The sequence below is a fragment of the Rosa chinensis genome, chromosome 7 (genome assembly GCF_002994745.2).
Source record: "Rosa chinensis cultivar Old Blush chromosome 7, RchiOBHm-V2, whole genome shotgun sequence".
In the NCBI taxonomy this organism is placed as follows: domain Eukaryota; kingdom Viridiplantae; phylum Streptophyta; class Magnoliopsida; order Rosales; family Rosaceae; genus Rosa; species Rosa chinensis.
The window spans coordinates 18,273,661-18,296,931 of NC_037094.1; the positions used below are offsets into that span (position 1 = coordinate 18,273,661).

Here is a 23,271-nt window from a genome sequence, read left to right on the forward strand (position 1 = left end):
GGACAAATCAAACTTAATATGAACTCAACTTTACAACTCTATCTTTCAATTATATAGATGGGCAGAATGCTGTACTGCAACTAATATATAAGGTCTTGTGATTAGTGTTAATTGAGGAATTACTGTAGCTGTCATATCGCAACCATTGAGTGGGTAACAAGACCCTACAGACATACACCATTCGGTTCCTACTCCAGTCTCAACAAGATCTGGTGAATATAATTTCATATCTCCAAGAGAATCGTATGTTTGGCTGAAAAAAAAACAGAATATTCATGGATTTCTCCTTTCCGAATCATTAGATCGAGCTGTGTGGTAGAGGCCAAAGTGCAATATCTTCTGTTATTTCGATAATGTATAGCTTCTCAAATTAGATGGTGTTCTTTTTCCGCCTGTTATATATTTTTCAAAGCTTGCTGCGGGACGTGTAAGAACTTGGAAAGATAAAACGAACTCATTGCCACCAAGTGAGAAGCTTAGATATTGATTCGCAGTATCTTGAAGACCAACTGCAGTCTTTGGGCTCCCTACATTTTGTAGAATGAAGGGGAGAGAGATTAGACTTCTAGCTTAAAAAAGACACTACATAGCCGATTGTTACCAACAATCAAAATCTTCAGCTGATTAATTTGAGTACAGGAGACCAATTTATATGAGGTCCGGTTATATTGTTAATCAGCTAAAAATTTGGGGAGACCGATCCAAACACCACTTGGGGAGTATCCTTCGTCTCTTGACGTACTGATCTTTCACGTACCCCAACTTTATCACTGTCAGATGATCAGTGCTACTTTGTCAAAAACAGAGTGATGGAATACAAATCATCTAGTACCGTACTGGGAAAATAGTGGAGTATCTGATTAATTAACTCCAAGTGCCTCTCTACGACTCTACCTAGCTAAACCCTAAACCAAATTATTACCCGAAGTCCCTAACCCCCCTTTTTTATTTTTTATTTCTTGTCAAGCATCAGTATCTAATTTTGCAATTATAGAGAGGTTCTATTCATACATCTAAATTTGGTATTTAGACCTCCTCACTTAATAGACCGCTAACATACTTTTAGTAAAAATCAATATGATATCTACACCTTCCAAATTTTTCCATAATGCCAATCCCTAATTTTCTCAGTTGATTTTTGAGATATGTACCCGAATGCTCTTCTTCTCGTGATTTCCCTAAGTTACCATCCATGACCTTACACTTGTGCAAATGGTATATAAATTTTAGGGTATATGTTAGGTGTTGGGTTATGACTGTGTGCGTTGCAATTTTGGTGTTGTAAAACTCAAAGGTATGAGTTTGGAGAGTGTTGTTCAGCTTATTTAGATTGTGGCTTATTTGGAGTTTTGGGGTTAGAATTGTGTCTTGGAATTGAGAGAGACAATTCAAAGCATAAAGCTCTGTAATTTTAAATTCTCGGGGATAGATACATAAACATATATATATATATATATATATATATATATATATATATATTCAGCTCAGCCAAAAGTATAAGAAACCCTCCAAGAAGGAGATTCACGTCATACTTGCAGTGGTCGATGTGGTTTAGGATTGACTTTGTCCATCCAATTTGACCAAGATCTCCTACCACAACAAAAATAATTGAAAATTGAGCTGGGTTCTTAATCTGAAACTCAGATGCTTGTCCTCACAAAGTAATCTGTATCATGTTCAACAGGGTTTTGAGGCCGGATATACTCGGTTGCGATGAGTATGAAGGTTATTGAGATTAATTAAGAACAAAAATGGTAAAATGAGTTTGAATTCCATTATCTTTCCTAAATATTGGAGATTTTTTTTCCTCTCTTTTGTGTTCTATTGATAATTTGACAAGAGTTGACAAAATCAACTATTATTTGGAAAAAAGAAGAGATCCAAATACTAGTTTTGGAGATACGAATAGAAACTCCCATTACAGATATCTCATTCTAGATACCTTCAATATTAATTAAATTCCTGTGCTAGGTTTTACAGAAATTAATATTTACGTAGCATCTACTTTGATTTTAAATATTTATGGTTCTGTTAAAGTTGCATTTTGTCGGATATATTCCTTATCTATTTATTTTTCCTTTGATCCACCAGTACATTCCATTAATTATTCCAAAGAATGTTCGTGAAAATACGGTTATAATATCTATCATCGATCTAGATTTGTTCTAAATTCTTGGTTTCCTCAAAGATTGCATGCACGTAATTCTTCCTGGTAAGATTATATAATTCCTTTTCATATTCCTATGAACTTTACATCACGATCATGGAATATTTCTGGGTAAAGTTGCATGTATTACAGAATATCATCTAACTCGATCTCCTACAAGTAACTAATTTGATCCGAATCAATGAAAATAGGTGCGCACTCGATATTTATTCTTCAACTCTAAAATCTCATGGCACAAACCAAGCTAAGTGGGTTACATGCTATGTGCCATGTACTTTCGAATTACTTTGTGTAAACATTTTTCTCTTTATGTTGTTAAACTGTTAATGAGATATGAGTCACAACCCAATCTACTCCCAAATAGTATCTTTTGGGTATAAGTATTCTCATTAAATATGTGATGTCTGTGCATGTTATGCAATTGTTTATCTTTCATATATACATTATTCAAATAATTGAAAAATATGATTAATAGTTCTAAATCGACATAATACGAGCCAATAGCATGTCCAAATGGTTGGATATTATACGATGAAATTCAATAATCAGAACTGTTTATTTTCTACTATCCAAAAATATAAAAAATTAGAGTAAAAAATCACAGTCCACCGTTAATTCATCTAACTTTGCAAGCACTACATTATAATGCCTAAACAATTTCCAATATGCCTAATTTTATCCATTAATACATTTAACACCTAATAATATATATGGTGGAGAATGGAGGCCTGCCAACTGAAACTTGCGAATTTCTACAATTAAAACTAGCTCCATACATATATAGCTCAATCATATATAGATGATCATATCGATTTAGAAAGGCTTCCACCAATACATAAAATAGACCACATCACTACTTAGTTGGATTTATAAGGTTGATATATATCCATGCTTTTATCAATGGGGAACAAGTGGAAAGCAAAGTAGTGCTCTCAATAAAGAAAGAAAACCAGAATGATGATCGATCAATGAGTGCCTTTCTGACGTACGTACATTATCCTTCTAACAATGTTCTTGTACTCGAATTCCAGCATTATATTGCTTAATTTTATGAGCATGCCCTACCAGTACCAGAACCTAAATTTGAGGTGGGTTTTTATCTAAATGAGAAATTTGTCTCAGAAAAAATGATCAGGATGATGAAGCCATCAATTTCACATTTTCTGGAAGGGAAATTTTTAACAACAATACCCGACAAATTGGTGACTTTGAAGTTCGGTACATTTTCTTTCAAACAAAACAATTGAAGTTCGAAGTCACTAATTTGTCGGGAACAAACAAGATGAATTATTAATAAAATCATAATGTGGTGTCTATATTTTCTAGTGATTAATAATTACTCAGATTCCAAATAACATACAAAGTGATGTTGATGAAAAGTAAATTGTCCAAAAGCGTGCAATCACATTTTGAAAGGCACAGTTGCTTTGTATTTTATTTCTATTCTACAAAGGTGTTTTGTCCAATTACTTTAAAAATTAATAAAATACTAACATCTAGGCAAAGATGAAATGGAAGTGATTCAATAATCAGGTGGCTTTGGAATATAAATGAAAGGAAAAAAGCTTTATAGATTAGGTGGCCATGGTTATCACAATGGATTCTTATAGTTCAGAACCTCCCTAATAGTAGGCCTCAGCATTCACAGTCCGAGTCTTTTCAAATCTAATCTTCCTCTTACTTCCTTTGTTACATAAAAAAGTTCCTCCTCTGAATTTCGGGCGTAAACCACCAGAGCTACGAGGCTGACTGCGCTCACATTCATTTTCATCCTTTTGGAAGTTCATATTCGATCATTTATAAGCACTTTCTGACCGTAACTTATCTGATAGATATTTTGCTAGTACGGTGGTTTTTTTTCACAATTACACTTACTGAAGTTCTTTTCAAATTAGAATGAAATCTTGACTGAAGTATTGTATTTGCTAGTTTAGTGGAAAAAATGTACAAAAGAAGATGTTTCCGATTAAACATTCTTTTTTTGTTTTGTTTAATGTTTTCAAATCCATCGATTCTTACAGTTTATGACAAGCGAGTTTCTTTCTTGATACATGAATCATGAATGTTATCACCTTTTTTTTTTATACATTCTCATTTTATTTTTTATATTTTCTTTATCATATTATTGATTTATTCTGTCATTTTAAAATTAATTAAAAAAAAAACCGTACCGTAAATTATTTAATTATCTAAACTCTAAAGGTTGTCAAATAACCGATGCTTCTGTCAATAGTTGGATTGTCATGCGAATCAACCCAACAGTATGCACCCGTTACTCCTTTCACTAAATGTGTGAGGGTTAGATTGTTACCATAATATTAATTTACCACATGCAACTGGATTTTCTTAGCTTTTCATCAAATTCTCATGGTTTTTTAACTTTTTTTTTTCTTTCTAACAGTCCACCTTCGGCAGTTAATTTGGATTTCTTCTTATCATATTTATCAAGACCAATCACATGCACCAAATCTCATTAGATTACTCGGAGGACTTGTAAGCATTTATGCATGATTTATCCCCTTGCTTTCTCATGTCACTCTATAAAATCCACCACCAACTCTCTCTCTCTTTCGCAATTAATTGGCAGTTACAAAAGGAGCCTATCAATTTGCATCTTTTAGGAGAAGAACACCTTCACGAAATCTATGCACCCATCAATAAACAACCTTATCCCAAGACGGAAACCATAAAAAGAAAACAGGATCCAAAATCTCACATCTCATTTATGTTTGTAACACACCCACCAAATCCTAGCCTTCAACCTATTTTGCTCAAACACACATTATGTCTGTAACAACATCACAAACACAAAACAGTCCAAGAGAGAGTGCCTCTCAACCATGTTCATTCGAACCTCTCAACCAAAAATGGCCGTCCAACTTCCTCAAGATCATGCTTTCAGAGCTCAAAATACAAAGAGGAATAGCTCTGCCTCTGGTGGTTATGAACTTGACATGGTTTGCCAAAATAGCCATCACAACAGCTTTTCTAGGAAGACTCGGAGAGCTTCAACTGGCTGGTGGCACACTTGGTTTCACTTTCGCTAATGTCACCGGCTTCTCCGTCTTGAGTGGTCTCTGTGGTGCCATGGAGCCCGTATGTGGTCAAGCATATGGAGCCAAAAACATTAGGCTTCTCCACAAGACCCTTCTTATGACAACTTTCTTGTTACTTCTTGCAACTCTTCCTATTTCATTTTTGTGGCTCAGTGTTGACAAAATCCTCACCCATTTTGGCCAACAAGAAGATATTTCAACAGTTGCAAAGACCTACCTTTTCTATCTCCTACCAGACTTGGTTATGACCGCACTGCTTTGTCCCCTCAAAGCCTACTTGAACTCACAAAGCATCACGGTTCCTTCCATGTTCTGCTCAGGTCTTGCTCTTGCCTTTCACATACCAATCAACATAGTGCTTGCAAACGCTAAAGGTATTGAGGGAGTTGCAATGTCTGTCTGGATCACTGACCTTATGGTTGTGATTCTACTTGCAATTTATGTGTGTGTGATTGAAGTTAAGGCAAAAGAAGGAAGGTGGAAAGAAGGCGGGTGGCTGGACCAAGGTGTTTGGGATTGGATTAGACTGCTCAAGCTTTGTGGACCTTGCTGCCTTACTACCTGCCTAGAATGGTGGTGCTATGAGATTCTGGTCCTGTTAACTGGCCGGCTTGCCAATGCCAAGCAGGCAGTCGGAGTCTTAGCCATCGTACTAAACTTCGACTACTTGCTGTACTCGGTGATGCTGTCTCTGGCAACATGTGCGTCGACTCGAGTCTCAAATGAGCTCGGAGCAAACAGGGCAGGACCTGCATACCAATCTGCATTTGTGTCTCTGGCAGTGAGTTTGGTCTCTGGTTGTTTAGGTGGATTGGTGATGGTAGCAGCCAGGGGAAGTTGGGGGTCATTGTTTAGCCACGATAAGGGGATTGTAAGAGGTGTGAAGAAGATGATGCTGCTTATGGCTGTGGTGGAGGTTGTGAATTTCCCATTAGCTGTTTGCGGAGGGATTGTTCGAGGAACAGCGAGGCCATGGTTGGCTATGTATGCAAATCTTGGTGGATTCTACCTTCTGGCTTTGCCCTTGGGAGTTGTTTTAGCCTTCAAGGTTAAACTCGGGCTGAGTGGACTATTAGTAGGATTCTTGATTGGGATGGTTGCTTGCTTGATTTTGTTGCTGATCTTTGTTTTAAGAATCAACTGGGATGAAGAAGCGTGCAAAGCACAAAGACTTGCCTCACTTTCCTGTCAAGCACCAGAACTTAACAAACACAAACACCACAAAAGCGTGGGGAGAGTCGATGCCGAAGTCTAAAAGTAACCTTAGAATATCTGCTGCAATGTCCTCCAACTCCAACCCACATCTTCTAGCAAAGTTTTTTCTCGATGCCAATAAATATTTTGGGCTCAAACAAGGGTTACTGTAAGAAAGCAATTTCCAGTCATCTCTGTAGTCTTGGGTTTGTATCTTCCAGATGGGTCCATGTAAGTTAAACAGCGCCTAATTGTTGACATGACAAATAACAGAAAAGTAAATTGTTGAGAGCAGGAGAGTAGAGTCTCCAATTTGTTGATAGTAGATGAGTAGTGGTACAATCTCCACAAAGAAGAGAGCAATAGCTTCAAAATTGAATTAAACACAAAAACATTTCTTGTATTGAATGAACCTAGGACTAGTTCAGAATCAGATTCAAACTAACATTCAGGAACGACAAATGCCATTAAACAACTCCGACCAACATCATTGATCCATGCATTGGTTAAGAAATTTGCATCATAGGTTACAGTGAAAAAAAAAGAAAAAAAAGGGGCAAATATCATCCATCAATGAATCCAGGTTCAGAAATTAAAGACTCCAGCTCTTTCACTTTCTCTTCATTGAAGCCAAGGGAGGCCATTATCTTGTGACCCGGTGAATCCACTTCATACCAAATGCCAAGAAGCAGATGAGATGTTGTAATTTCACCACTACCACCTGCAATTCAGATATCAATAAATCAAAAGGTAAGAACTAAAGTAGAGCAAAAAGAGTTGATAATTATGATTTGTCAAAGAAAAGAGTCAATAATCATGTGCCCTTGGAGCTCAATCCCGCAATTTGACAAGTGGGGTACACTGCACGATAGCAACATGAATCTCCTTTCAAATAGTTCTATTGTCTTACAGTCAAGAACCATAGTAGAATTAAGATTTTAAGTATTTTTGATCATTTATGCAATAATTATATCAGATATCCTTCAGAAGAAAAATATGGAATTTGGAGCTCCACTGAGAATTGTCTTTGGATTCAGATGTAGGATGGAATTGGAAGATACAAATTCAACATTCTCGTCGGAAAGGAGATTATCTCTTAAATAACAAAGGGAAAAGGAACTATGTCAGTTCAAGATTGAACTCTAAAACTGTTCTTGCAGCTGAGGCAGCTCAGATTATTACAATGACCCATTCTCTAGATGCTGGATTTTGTAATTGCAACTCAAACATAATTGTAGCCCTTATACACTATTCACTATAATTAATTCGGTATCTAGTTTGCATATCGAAGATGCTACTTGATTGAGCACTGATGCAATCCCAAGAGCTACTTATATACATAAGTTCTGGGGGACATGTCAGGAACTACTTAAAATACAAAAACGTGAAAAGGCGAATAAAAAAAATTTCTGCACGAGAAATATGTATATAAATGAAACAGCAAAGCAATTTACCAGATTTTATTTTCTTATCAACAGCCCAGTCGAGCACTCTTTGAGCTTCGTCAGTCAATGCAGGATGCTCAGGACTGAAAAAGTACATATCAGCTTTCCCAAGTAACTTGATGGTTTCTTCACGCACCTTGAACAATGTAACTCCATTTGCCCGCAAAATTTTTGAAGCCAAAGTGGTTCCTGCAGCCCAATGCAAAGATGGCTAGGTAAACCACAAAATGTGTTTATCACAGAGACCAGACATAATCATAAGATTTTCTTAACATTATTTCTATTTGTATTTCTGTGGGTGGTGGTGTTAAAAATGGGAAACATTTCACACTCAATTATGATTCTGAGGATTCAAGTTGGTATCATATAAGATTTGCATTCCGAGTTAGCCCTCAGTTACCATTTGTTTTGGATCACAACTTGGAAGTCTTGGACTAAATTTACAACCTAAGCCTTTATGCATAAGGTAGAAGCCAGGAAACAACCGCACAAGCAGCCTTCCAACCAAGCATTCGGGGTGAGAGAACTAATCAACAAGACTATTTGCAATAGAAGGATTACTAACTTTTAACAATAACCATTGCTCTTTTATTAATGAACAATAAGAGCTTAAAAGGCTGGAAAAAACTTACCCTCGATGAGGATACCCATGAGAATTGCTTCAGTCCCAGTGGTTGGGTACTTGAGCTTCCTGGCTTCCAATTCCCCCATGGCAAATGACTTTATAGCCCTGCTAGACCATCTGCATCCACCCAACCAATACCAAAACCTCAATCCCACCAAAATCAACCAACGAAAACATTAAATCCAACGAACATAGTTCAACAAAAGACACTCACTTGGGCACTTCCTCATTGGACGAAACTCTCTCCTTGATTCTGTAATGATAAAATCAGAAGCATCTGAAACAACAGCTCGTCATCTAAAACGTGAAACGAAACGAATAAAAAAAACAGGGGTTCTGGCAATGCGACAGAATTGGGTACTTACGCGGTCGGGAGGCTGAGGCAGATTGTGGAAGAGAAAGGTCGGAGCTTTGGCAGTTGGGCTCTGACTCCGAGACTGTTGGTTCCGAGCCATAGATTCTGTAGACTTGTGGGCTTCAAAGTCGTGGTCAGAGGTAGAGAACACGATTCGGGTTTGGTTGTTTGATTGGGATTGAAGGCAGAGACGAAAGCTGGAAGCTTGGAGAGGGAGTGAGCGGCCATGTTTGGAATAGCCGGGGGCTCTTTCGTGCTGGCTCAAGTGTTTGGAATGTGGATATGTTGGGAAGGAAGGGTCAAGGATTTGGAACCAAAAGTCTGACGGTGAAAGCCGAGAGTAAAACGATAATGAGCCCATTTTTTACGGAGGTGGTAAAAAAAATTACCCTGATGTTTTTTCTGTTTTGTAGGTTTGAAGTCCTAGAACCTCATGGTAAGGAATAGGAATCGTAGTTCCTTATCATTAGGGAGTAATTACTCTAATGCTTACTATGTTTAATAGTCTAGCTAGAGGTGTTAACGTTCGAAAAAGACTAGTAAGCATCGGGACGTCTAATTTTATCGAAATAATCTTAATTTCTTTTTTTAAAATAGACTTGTTCTTATGTTAATTGTTTGATCATTCGGAAAACTAGACTTACTCTCAACTAATAAATAATGCTCATCACTCTTTAGCTCTAAACCATTCCCTCAAAACATGGAAACTTCCTCAAATGCTAGAGATTCATCGATCCTGAGATTTTAATCTAAATTCTGAGACGCTCCTTTCCTGATCGACTCATGCTTTGTTGCAATTATATGACCTTTAATTTCGTTCATTTTGTATTGATGGGGTTAATTAGGGTTCTTAATGATCGAGCACATTCAATGCAACGTTTATTCGATCACCCAAATTATCTAGGTCTTGTAGGGCAGTACAGCACACAGCTCGAGTACTCTAACTAAAGTTTTGAGCAGAGTTTAAAACTTTAAATAAAGACAAACTTCCCTTATATTGTTTTCCTATTTGTTGTAGGTTTTCTTCTTCTTCTTCTTTATTTTATTTTATTTATTTATTTTTAATCTAGAGCAAAACTATGTTTGTTAAGTTGAAATCACGTTTGCTATTCCAATTGGGATTAGGGCTAGGTTTTGATTGCTCTAATATAAAGCCCCAGCTACTACGTACTGAATACTGATGTATTAGACAGTTTAATTCATAACTACTCAAGTGTCGTGACTCGCTCTACTCTACTCCATTTCCGGTTCGAAGTTCCTTGATATCAAACTCGACAACAATGGTGAAGAGCACCGAGCGCGTCTGCTACTACGAGACCTTAGGCCTCGAACCCAACTGCTCAATGGATGATGTCAGACATGCCTACCATGAACTTTCCATAATATACCACCCGGACAAATACAAGTCCAGTTGCGGCATGACAGAAGACGAAGCCGCCGCCAAATTCCTAGAGATCAAAGACGCCTACAACATTCTCAAAGAACCCGATGAGCGGGCCTTCTACGACTCCTACCGCCAGACCTACGCTGTCCCAGAGGCTTTCAACCCCGACCTCAAAGCCGCTTTCGACGTACAACATCAACTTCAATGGCTACTCCGATTCCAACCGCGGTTTCTACAAGGTCTATTCTGACGTTTTCAACAGGATTTACGCCATCGAGCGTGCTTTTCAGGAAAGGAATGACCTACCGTGGGATTCGGTTCACAAGCCTCCGGACATGGGCAATCTCGAGAGCCCGTATCCCGAGGTTGTTAAGTTTTACAACTACTGGCTCAACTTTAGTTCCATAATGGATTTCTGCTGGGAGGACCCGTATGATGAGTATGATCTCAGTAGGGTCATCCGCAGGGGGTATAAGCGGTGGTTGAAAAAGAATATGAAAGCGAGGAAGAAGGCTAAGAAGGAGTACAACAACAAGGTGCGGGATTTGGCACATAATGCGAAGAGGCTGGACAAGAGGGTCATGCAGATGATGGCGAAGAGGGAGGAGGAAAGGAAGAGGGAGATGGAGAAGGAAAGGGAGAGGAGGAAGCGGTTGAAGAAGGAGAAGCTGGCGAAGGCCGCTATGGAGTATGAGGAGCCGGAGTGGACCAAAGTGGTTGAGAGGAAGAGAAAATATGGTGATCCTGAGGATGAGAAGGAAAAGGAGAGAGAGGAATGGGAGTGCGTGGTTTGTAGAAAGGGGTTTAGGAATGAAAAGCAGTGTCGGAATCACGAGCAGTCGAAGAAGCACCTCCGCATGGTTATGGAGTTGCTGAAGTTGAAACATTATGATATGGTTGCGGAGTTGATTGAGGTAGAGAGAAATTATTAAGAACTTAATGAAGAAGAGGTTTTAATGGAGGAAAAAAGGAATGAGGTGGTGGATGATGGGGTTGGAGGGAGTGATAGTAACGAAAATGAATTTTCTGCTTGTGGTAACGAGAATCAGAAGGAAAAAGTCGGTGAAATAGTTGAAGTCGATGAGGTGGAGGTGGAGGAGGAGGAGGATGAGGATGAGATGAATGTTCTTGAAGCAATGGTGGCGAGGCGAAAGGCTATGGAAAAGGTTTGTGACGATGTTCTTGAACCAATGTTTGAGGTCATGGCGACCAATATGCATGTGGAGAATGATGTTAATGAGGCGGCTATAGAGCATCATGATAAGCTAAAGAGCACGAATTTTAAAATTGGAGGGAAGAAACCGAGGAGGAGGAGGAGTGTGGAGTGTACTAGAATTAACGAACACGATAATTCTCCTAATTCAAATTTGATTCCTTCATATCTGATTCTAGTTCACAAGAAAAGGAAAGCAAGGAAGAAAGAGAAGAGGGTGCAAAGAAAGTACTAGACCTAATGGTGAGAGCGAGGATTTTGATGCAAAGGTTTAGGGTTAGTTTGATCACGTCAGAAAGCAGATAGATATGTTTGTTGTTTAGTTAATTTCTTCTTCTTCTTTTTTTTTTCCAAATATTTATTTATTACCATTTGATCTAGACGTATGTCAAGTGGCATAAGTTTTCCTTCATAAGTGGGAGATCCAAAGTACAAATTTCTTTTCTTTTCTCTTTTATCAAAATCCAAAGTACAAATTTCGTAGTTATAATTGTAACAAAATTTGATCGCACCATAAGTATTAAGTAATATTACAATACACTTGGTATATAAGTTCTTCTTTTTTTTTACTTTCTTTTTTCTTGAACTGTTATAGAGTATCTCAATATTTGGCGACTAAATAGTTGGATATCAGCGAAAGGCGTAAACATGAAAAATAATTTTGATAGCCTATACATATGAAACACACAATATGGGAGATGCACAATCTAAAGGCATGTACATGGCTCCTAGAGAGTAACATGCCTTATATTCTAATAACACTTCTACAATCAATTCCTTACTCTCTTTTTTTCCCCTTCCCCCTCTCATTACTGTTCTTCTTTTCTCTTTTTCTTTTTCCTCCTCTCACATCTTCATAGATTTCTTCCACCACTTTTTTTTTTTTCTTGAACTATTATAGAGTATCTCAATAATTTGGTGACTAAGTACGTAGTTGGATGTCATCGAAAGCGTAAACATGAAAAATAATTTTAATAGGCTATACATATAAAACACACAATATGAGAGATGAACAATCTAAAGGCATGTACATGACTCCTAGAAAGAGATGTCTCAACATACATTATATTCTAATAGGGCAATGATATAGGGCCTCAATAAGGCCTAAGATTTGTGGCCTCAATCCTAGGTGTCAAGCCATGTCACCTATACACCTCACTAATTTATCAAATCATGTCATGTCATTCTTGAATAAAAAGACTATTTTATCCTTTTACAATTTAATGGCTCTAAATTATTTTAGTTTTCTTCTAGAAAATATATATTATTATATTTATATATATATATATATAATTCGTCTAAAAAATTTTATATTTATTTATCTGTAATTTGTCAATATATATATATATATATATGTTGTTGAATATATAATGGCTCTAAATTATTTTGACTTTCTTCTAAAAAAAATATTGTTTGGTTTTTTTTCCTTTCTTTCTTTTTCATTATTTTGGATTTTTTTTCATTATACATATTCAAAAAAAAGTATGGGTGTGTGTATATATATATATATATATATAATTCGTTAAAAACAAAGATATATATATAAATATAATTCGTCCAAAAAATTTATATATTTTCGATGGAGAATTAATGTGGTGTATATATATATATTAATATCGTAATTATAATTCATGAAATCTTGTAAATTGAGGTAATATTTAAATCTTTTAATAAATAAATTTAATAAAATTAATGGAAGATTAGTTACCTTACATTAACGTACAAGTTAATTTGAAAAGTGAAAAATTAAATTGGATTCACAAAAATAGAAAGAAAAAGTATTTAAATCGTAATTTTAACTCATAAAATCTGATGATTGAAAACCTAGATATCTAAATTGATTGGGAAGTTGATATCTGAAAAGAAATTGCTTAATATGGAATACAATATATTGCACATGAGGAAATTAATTTTTGAAAGTATACTTGTTTTGTTGATCCCAAATTTTTCAATAGACAATAATGATTTTTAAATGTGAATGATAGCTTCTATTTTACTGTAAATATGTCATTAGAAAAAAGTTCCCAGTGAACTCTACTTGTTCATTATTAGCTACTTAGTACTTTTTTGTTTGTATAAGACATGTTAGTACTTAGCTGACTTTCAATTTCAATGTGAATGATATATGACTTCAATTTTAGTGTGAATATGTTATTAGGGAAAGATTCGCCGTTGAACTTTACTATTGGCTACTTAGTACTTACTTGTTCGTGCAATTCCCCGTTGAACTTTACTATTGGCTACTTAGTACTTACTTGTTCGTGCAAGACACACTAGCTTATTTTAAGTTTCAATGGATGATGGCTTCTATTTTAGTGTGAATATGCCATTCAGGAAAGGTCTCCAGTAAACTTTACTGGCTCATTATTAGCTACTTAGTACTTATTGTTCGTGTAAAACATGCTAGCTAACTTTAAATTTCAGTGTGGATGATGACTTCTATTTTAGTGTAATTATGTCATTAGGAAAAAGTCCCCAATGAACTTTACTAGCTCATTATTGGCTACTTAGTACTTATTTGTTACTGTGAGGCAATGTGGATGATGACTTCTATTTTAGTGTAATTATGCCATTAGGAAAAGATCCTCAGTAAACTTTACTAGCTCATCATTGGCTACTTAATACTTACTTGTTCATGCAAGACATGTTAGCTCTTTCAGTTTCAATATATGATGGCTTCTATTTAAGTGTAAATATGCCATTAGGGAAAAATCCCTAGTAAACGTTACTGGCTCATTATTAGCTACTTATTACTTATTTGTGCGTGTAAGACATGTTAGCTGACTTTAATGTTAATATGGACGATGACTTCTATTTTACATCTTCCTTAATTGCACTTTTTCTTTGATTATTGCTGTGTTATACACCTATTGTTCATTGAATTTCTTCATAGTATTAATAACATTATGATTGTTTTTTCATGTAAAAATAAACGAACAGTTGTATTAATGAAGTCTCACTTGACCTTTAAGGAACACTTCCTAATGTTGTGTTTGGATAAGACAATATTATATTATCGAGAAATTTTGAAATGATGGAATCTAGAATTTTATCAATTCAATTTATTAATGATATTTTCTAACCTCTTCAATTACCAGATTTCATAGGTTTTAATTACGATTTCAATACATTTTCTTTCCATTTTTGTGGATCCAATTTAATTTTTGACTTTTCTAATTAACTTGTTAGTGTAAGGTAAACTAATCTTCCATTAATTTTATTAAATTCATTTATTAAAAGAGTTGAATATTACTTCAATTTACCAAATTTGATGGGTTATAATTAAGATATTAATATATTTTCTTTTCATTTTTGTAGAATCAATTTTAAATTTGACTTTTTTTTAAATTTTGTGGGTTAGAATTATGACATTAATATATATATATATACCATATTAATTCTACATCGAATATATATATAAATTTCTGTACGAATTATATATATACATATATAATTATATATATATATATGTTTGTGAATATATATATATATATATATTTATACACACAAACACATATTTGTATATAATTTTTTTTTACGAATTATATATATATATATATAATTAAAAAAAAGAAAAAGGAAAAAAATGAAAATAATATATTTTATTTTTAGATGAAAACCAAAATAATTTAGAACTATTAAATTTTGGAAGGATAAGATAGTCTTTTTACTCAAGAATTATATGGCATGATTTGACAAATAGGTGATGTGTGTAGGTGACAAGGCATGACACCTAGAATTGAGGCCACAAATCTTAGGCCTCATTGAGGCCACAAATCATTTTCCTATTCTAATAATACTTCTACAATTTCTACAATCAATTCTTTACTTTTTTTTTCCCTTCCCCCTCTCATTACTATTCTCCTTTTTTCTTTTTCTTTTTTCTCCTCTCACATCTTCATAGATTTCTTCCACCACCTTGCAACAATAACTGCAACAACCATTGTGTTATGCACAAATAAGATAAATTTTCTCTGGTCAAGTCTATAGCACAAATAAGTAAAAGTGCAATACACTTGGTATTTTTTTTTAAAACTTTTTTTTATATTATTGTAGAATATCTCAATTTTTTGGTGACTAAATATCTTATTTCGGAGTAAATTAGTTTCTTGATTTTGCGGTTAATAAAGATAAGTTGGTGTGTTAGTGTTATGCGAAATAGTATACTCGTATGAGGGGTGTGCTAGCGTTGTGTACTCTATGTAATGGCTTCTACTGACGGCCCTTTGGATAACTCATTATTGTACTGCTAGCTAAAATAAATAATTAATAGATTGACCTTTTCAACTCAACCAAAAAAAACAAATTTCACTTTGGTTTTTGAATTTTGATTTCTATATGAGGTCAACCCTTTGAATTTCATGATTGTAGGAAAATAATTTAGAGATTGAAATTTTTCAGACACCGTTGTTTCAAGAGTAGATTGTTGAATGTTAGGAATAAACTTAATAGCTAATTTGCTACACTAGATTTCACTTAATTTGGTGTCAATTTGGTACCCTATGTTTTATTTCAGCCAATTTGCTACCCTAGATTTTCACAATTAGCCAATTTGTGACCCCAATGACCTTAACAACCACAGTAGCTATTTGTTACCAGAACAACCTTTCTTCCACCATTTTAATTAATCACCTCACGTGCATTAGACCCTTTCATTTCCAATTTATATGTGTTAATTTTACTCAGATGTGACTGAGTCTGCATACAACAGTAGAGAATTGATCCTGAAGCTGACAATGCATTTTGTTGACTTTAAGTTGACCTTCACAAGTTTTAGCCTCGGCTCCATTTGCTTCAGCCTCAGTTCCATATTTTAACACTCCTCAACATTTGATGCTTGAACTATGGACCCTACATCCTAAAGGTTTGATCTACCATCGATGGATGGTTACTCCATCTGTTTCTACCTCTCAAGCTCGGTCCCACTTTTTGTTTCACAAACTCACATTAACGTTAACGACCAGCTTACAATAACAAAAAATGAAAGGCCATCATTGCTGGGGACCCACTCAGCGAGAGATCAACGGTAGATTGCCCCAGGGCCAGGCTGAAATCCACCCCCGGTAGATAGCAGAAATCTCCTACTTGGACCGTGATTCTGATTTTGTAGATTGGCTCTCAGAGAGAATTGTCATATCACTCATGCATACGCATGCCAGATTTTTTTTTGTTTTGTTTTTTTGGAATGCATGTTCTATTTCACATGGGTTGATCTTCTAACTTGTTTCAGTTTTTTTTTTTTTCTTTTTTCTTTTTCTTTTTTTGGAATACATGCCAGATTTCACGTGGGTTGATCTTATAAACTTGTTTCAGCTGAAACCGAAGTCATTTCTAAACATAAGAAAAAGGAAACATACGTTGCCATGAAAATGATCTATCAATTGCTTTCTTTACTTTTGCAGGCCATGAACCAATTCACCTACAACTTTAAAGACCGCAGACCAGCCATGCCATGAAAATGATCTATCAATTGCTTTGTTTACTTTTGCAGGCCATAAACCAATTCACCTACAACTTTAAAGACGGAAGACCAGCCATGCCATGAAAATGATCTACCAATTGCTTTCTTTACTTTTGCAGGCCATAAACCAATTCATCTACAACTAAAGACCAAAGACCAGCCATATATGCCATAAAAATGATCTACCAATTTAATAAAATAAAAAAATGATCTACCAATTGCTTTCTTTACTTTTGCAGGCCATAAACCAATTCACCTACAGCTTTAAAGACCAAAGGCCAGACATGCATTAACGTATCTGCTTTACCCAACCCCCCTACATTCTCTACAGTTCTAGCTGGTTAGGTTTCTTCAATCGGGACAATGTCATAAGTTGATAGAATGACGGAATCACGGATAATAATCTTTTTAATTCGAAAAATATTCAAGATCATACACTAAATTATCAAAACTCTAGTTTAACTTGGTTTTTGTACACAGCAGTCATGATGGCATTCTCAAACAAAGAACAACTTTTTTCTTCAAGGTCTCATGATTACATAACAGACACGTAGTAGGCTGAATTATAGATTAACACATTAATCTAATACAAATAGATGAGGCCCAGTTTTTACTGATTTTAGTGTCCTTGAGTGTCTCAGTTTTTGAAATCAGTACTTGTAATCAGCAGAAATATAGAACATAAGAGCATGCTTGTGGATGAGGTCTCGATCACAGAAAGATGAAGTCAATAACTCTCATTCACCTCTCTACTACACGATTCGGCTCGGCTCAATGGTCTGTGCCCTTGTATGGTGCCGTCAGAACCACATGCATTGCAGGTCTTGATCGTGACATCTCGCGATGCTTCCCAGCACGCATTCAATTTCTGTTTTAGATTCACAAATCACAAGGGGGTAAAAATTTGTGGACCAGCGAACAATGCAAACGTTTAAATGTCTCACTCACATTAAAGTGAACTCAGTAGGAGTAGCACGTTACCAGCCCAGATAATCACATGCCCATCAATGTGATACAAAAACAAGGACATGAAACATGATTAAACGAATGCCAACAGTACAACATTAATTAAACTAAACAAACCAAAAACACATAACTGAAAACAGATGCAAGAGGAGGAGGCTTCTCATTCATTCAAATAAAAATCAGTTTTTTTTTTTCTTCAAGAAATGACAAACAAAAGATAAGGAAAAAAAAAACCCAACCGTTGACAGTATTTTGCTGCCTTCAAATTTTTTCTTTTCGTTTAATTTGCTTAAAGTTTTTATTTTTAAATTTTTTTCTATAAAGTAAATTGGCAAGCCAGAGTGCATTCTACGAGGCCAGTCTAAATTAAACAAGACACTGACGCATACTAAAAGCTCCCACCACACTGACACATACTAAAAGCTCCCACCATAGTATTTGAATTTTATTATGATACATAGCTCAGTCTAGGGCTCTAGGCTACTCTTAAACTCTTAAGGTATTCCATCTCAAAAATTTTAACAAATTACAAACTAAAAAACTCCTCACTCTTAAGGTATTGGCCTGGGAGCAAATTAATTCGAAGTAGCCTTCCGTGTATGATTATTATGCTTGCTTCTGTAAGCCTCTCTAATCATGATTATTAAGTTTGCTGCTATACATGATCATATTGTTTATGGGGATTATCATTTACGGATATGGTTGGAAACCACTAAGCGTCTACTGAACTTTAGTTTCTTGCCACTAGGCTCTTGAGTTTATGCTTGAGAGAATCTTCGGTACGAGTCAGGGTCCGATGGAGTTGATGCCAGGTTTAGAAGTTCCACTTAATAACAAGCTATGAACCAGCCTCATTCAGAGGAAAAATCAGAGTTAGGAGATGTTTGGGGTTAATTGTTCTGTTTGGATAAATCATGAATGCGATTTCATGATCCAACTCTCATCAATTAATACCAAGTGGAGGACAAATTGAATCAGCTCAATGTAAATTATTCTCATTTTGATGTTAATTATCACCAAACCAGTGGTTTAAACTAAAACAATGAACAAAAGAAATTAGAAGAACATGAACATGAATATTAACATTAAGGATCCTCTTGATTAGACAAAACATTACAAAACATGATTAAAACAGAAAATTACATAACATTAATTACCACAACTAAAAACACACGACGTACAACAACTAAAAACACACGAGACAAACACCGCACTGAGGGATCCGGATCCGAAGCACTATAGGCCACCACACTAACGTCCCCCATGACCCCCATGACCTATGGTATTCTTTCCAGACCTTACCGGAGGATTAGTACTTCCGCCGGGGTTTTGAGTAATCGGCCCTGTATGGGCCGGTTCTTTCCCATGGCAACCCTGTTTTGGTTGTGGACGTGGTGGTCGTGGAGGAGAAGCCTGGTTGGCCCTTCCTGCATTGCCTGCGTTGCCTGCTGCGTTGCCGCCGTCCATGATGGGAGTGATCAAGTAAAAAGTAAAGTTTATCAGAGTGGAGAGTTGAGAGTAGAGAGCAAGGAAGAGAGCAAGGCAGCTTTTATAGGAAAATCTGAGGACTTGTAAGGAAACACCCGTTAAAAACGGTTGGACCAAAGCCAAGGGAATTTGGGTCTGACCAATCTCGAATCCAAAATTGTTGCTCGAGCCCAAAATCAACGTTGCTCGAGCCCAAAATCAACTCCAACAGAAGAAAAAAGGGTAAAAGAGGAAGTAACAAGGGGGTGGTCAAACGGAAGGCGGGTGAAAACTGAGAACTGTCACTCTGAGCTAAAAAATAATTCAATAATTTAGAATTCTTAACCTGTATCAAGTAGAACAACATTAAAGTTCAGATGAATTGAAAATAATTACTTTGGTTTATAAAGAGGTAAAATTTATGGACTGCATACAAGACAATACAAGGTCTCTCCTGCTCACCTAGAACTTTCAGATGAGACAAGATCTACAAAGCCTTTCAAATTGCATTGAAAAGTAATGATCAAGTGAGCATGAATGCACTGCTCAATGGCACAAGATCTAGAAAGCCCTTCAAATTGCATTCATAAGTAAAAAAGGGGATAAAAAAATATGGACAATATAAAATAATCACGACAAATAAACAAAAACAACCGCATGACGAGTGGTTCATAGGGTTTAGGGTGTAATATTGTATGATCTAGAAAAGGCGGAGGCGGAGGACTTGGGAAAAATAGAAATAGAAAAAAGAGATCTTCCGCTTTCCTTCTCTTCTTCTCCATTGAATGGTATAGCTAATGCCGAAAATCAAGTGGACCAGCTATTCCTTTGGTTGCCGGCTGAATCAAGACTGATGCATAGATCCGCGCAGAAAACTGAGTGGGAGGATCTCTCTCTGTCTTTCATTCTTCGATCTATCTCACTATAACCTAACTGAAACATAGTTAGTTCCATGGTAGTGAGAATATGGAAGTTCAGATCTGAGGAGAGGAGGGGAGAGGACGGTAGGGGAGAAGCGAAGAAGATAGGAGGTGGCTAAAAGTTTTTTAGGGTTGAGAGCGTCTTATCTCATCTTTCTCGGCTTTACCACATATAGCCTCTTTGTGGAGTTCTACTTGATTAGCAAGACTTTATATTTTCAGAAATATTAAGGCTACGTGTCGCCATCTGCTACGTGTCGATAGCTAATTTGCTGTACCAAATTAAAATTTAAAAGCAATGGGGTATCGGATAAACTAGAAAGAGCACCCGCGCTATGCTGCGGGACTTATCATCGGTAACAATTTTGTGTGTAACTGTTGATGTGAATGATTGAGAGAAGTATAATTATAGATACATGGTTGAGATTTTCTTAAGAAATGAAAGGTCATTTCAAGCATCATATTCACAGGTATCATATTTAGTTGCTCACTGCTAGTAGCAATGCAGTTCTCATCGTATATTCCCATTGCCATTTGTTTTGTTTATTATAAAATATCAGTTGTTTGGTTGATAAGCAGTTTCTCAACTCACAGCAAATGATTGTGATTGATATCTTCCATATCTAACATCTTTCTTATTCTCCATCTCGCCATAACATGGCACCATTCCACATGGAGTTTAAGGAATCTAGGAGTTTAATTTGTTCCAGTAAGACAATCAGAACCAACACAAAAAAGCAAGCATTATCATCAAAAATGGAATCACCAGAACACTAATCTTTGTAAGAGTAAGAGCTCACTATTATTACAGATTATGGCGATTGTTCAAGAGAGTAATTTCTTGTATAGGCATTAATAATATTGATACAAACCAATCTTGAAGACCAATTGTTTTTGTTGTGGAAGATAATCAAGAAAGCAGGTTTTCAAAATTTATGTCGGGCGAAGCTCCAGCGTGTAAACTATTGTTGCTTCTATAGTATGCAGCCATTTGCGTTGATAGAAGTTCCAGGATGTAAACTATTGTTCCTTCTGAATCTAAGAATCTAAGAATTTATTAGGCATGGATATATGAATTTAGGCATATATCATAGCCAAGAAAGCAAAAATGAAATAGATTAAATATGATATATGAATTTCAGAGAAATCAACACAGTATGAATCTTTAACAATTCAAAAGACAAAGAAGCTGCCTCACAAAAGTAACTAAACATAGAAAATAGAAATGAGAATTTCAAGATCAATTTTTTTTATTCAAATCTCTATCTGCCAGTGATCTTTGTGCTTGGTGAACTCATACATATATGCAAATGGTCAGCACAATTGATGCATCACTTGAAACTGAAAAGTGGGTGATCAAGTTGTGGCAAAGAAAAAAAGGAAACGAAGGACACTTGTTGAAAGCCTGAAAGTGAATTCAATTTATTCAGTGTAAAAATGCAGAAGGAATGTGAATTAGCTTAAAAATTGCAGGTAACTGAATCATATCTATTAAGTGGATAAGAAATGATCTAGATAACAAAGATAAACCGAGAACATATTTGTGTGAGAGCAAATTTATATATTCTCACCTGGACATCCTTGTGTGAGAGGAACTTTGCCATGTTATGGATTATCAGTCTCATATCTTCAACCTAGAAATAAAAGAAAAACCACTTAAATTTATGTATTGATGTCACAAAACAAATGTATATATAGAAGAATCTCAAAGCCTGTTTTAGATAGAAAAACAACAATATTCAAGGTTGTCATAAGTTCATTGATATTTCATCAGATACCTGAGAATATACTTGCAGTAATGTCTCTGTCTGATAATAAATGTTATCAACAGTCTCTTAATGCCAACTTCCACAATTTCTTGCATGTATCAACTTTCATTCATTCCAGCAATCTCATTGTGATAGCAGTCTTGGTACAGTCCTGATGATTATCAATTCTTAAAGAGCACAATACTGTTAAACATCTTGAAATAAAACACTTTCATCATTTTCAAACATCAGAAAGCAAAAAAGATGTAAGGTGGAGATCAGAAGTGTAAAAAGTAGTTTGAATGAATAAAGTGGTACTGCATTCATATTTTAGAGTCCAAGTGAAGTAGCATATTTGCACAAATGTTTTTTTTACATCCATCTCAATTTATATAGCTTTGAATTCTCAGAACAACAAATGGAGATAAGCAATATAGTTGCTTAAACGTTGACAATGGATATGAAAATATTTGTAAGAAACTAGAAAAAGAATAGTCCTATTCTCCAAACAAAGCAAACCCATTTGTTCTGAAACTATCCAATAGTCTATGTTTTTGTCTAACAAACAAAGTTCAAATCTTTTCACAACAAAAGCTTATAAACTACACAAAAATGCCCATAAATTCATTCTACACAATTAACAGTAAACTAATCAAATGCGTACAAAAATCAGAATCATGAACAGAGAAAAGAAAAATAAAAAATAAAAAATAAAAAACCTTCCCAAAAGAAGTAGAACTAACCTTCCAAGCTGCCCATCTTTCCGATCTCAGGAGGAATCTCTCCACCTAGATTATTAACATTCAAATAAAAGTCAGTGAGCCAAGTTAAGTTGGCAATCTCTCTAGTTCCTAATTTAATGACAAACCATAGCACTGAGCATAAATTAAAAATGAACAAATTTGCTTCCTATAAGTTCACCTACAGGCATAATAACATTAGGACTGATGCAGTTTGATTTGGATCTTACCGCTATATATTCTTTTTGGATTTCTTTAGGTGACTGGCTTTTTTAGCGCTTTTTGAAGCTGTTTACATTAGCAAGGGTCATTTCATTAAATTTAGCCACCTAGTCCATAGAAAACAGTTTCAAGCATTCCTCTGCATCCTCTATCTCAGACTTTTGTATCACCTACAAACATGTGAGATAATTCTTTTCATCAACATTTCTAAGATCTAGTTAAATTTTCTGTTTTGGTCCATACACGTGAGATGAATTGAACTTACAGATGAATAGCTTGAGATGCGATGATCAAGATTTCGAAGCAAA

The 23,271-nt window shown here is 35.5% G+C and overlaps 3 protein-coding genes across 3 annotated transcripts; 2 read left to right on the forward strand and 1 right to left on the reverse strand.

Annotated features, from left to right (window-relative positions):
- The first annotated feature begins 4,754 nt into the window (after positions 1–4,754).
- Positions 4,755–6,706, forward strand: LOC112180356 (protein DETOXIFICATION 56). The gene has a single exon (XM_024318889.2). The coding sequence runs from the start codon at positions 4,952–4,954 to the stop codon at positions 6,476–6,478; it is 1,527 nt and encodes a 508-aa protein (XP_024174657.1). The 5' UTR covers positions 4,755–4,951; the 3' UTR covers positions 6,479–6,706.
- A 90-nt stretch (positions 6,707–6,796) lies between these two features.
- On the reverse strand, positions 6,797–9,131 carry LOC112180357 (ATP-dependent Clp protease ATP-binding subunit CLPT2, chloroplastic). The gene is made up of 5 exons (XM_024318890.2): positions 8,853–9,131; positions 8,702–8,740; positions 8,495–8,604; positions 7,872–8,051; positions 6,797–7,138 (listed from the first exon to the last, which is right to left on the reverse strand). Exons 1-5 carry the CDS (start codon positions 9,068–9,070, stop codon positions 6,981–6,983), a joined length of 705 nt encoding a protein of 234 aa, XP_024174658.1. The 5' UTR covers positions 9,071–9,131; the 3' UTR covers positions 6,797–6,980.
- A 991-nt stretch (positions 9,132–10,122) lies between these two features.
- LOC112177526 (DNAJ protein JJJ1 homolog) lies at positions 10,123–11,158 on the forward strand. Its single transcript, XM_024315815.1, has 2 exons — positions 10,123–10,413; positions 10,517–11,158. Exons 1-2 carry the CDS (start codon positions 10,123–10,125, stop codon positions 11,156–11,158), a joined length of 933 nt encoding a protein of 310 aa, XP_024171583.1.
- Positions 11,159–23,271: the final 12,113 nt, after the last annotated feature.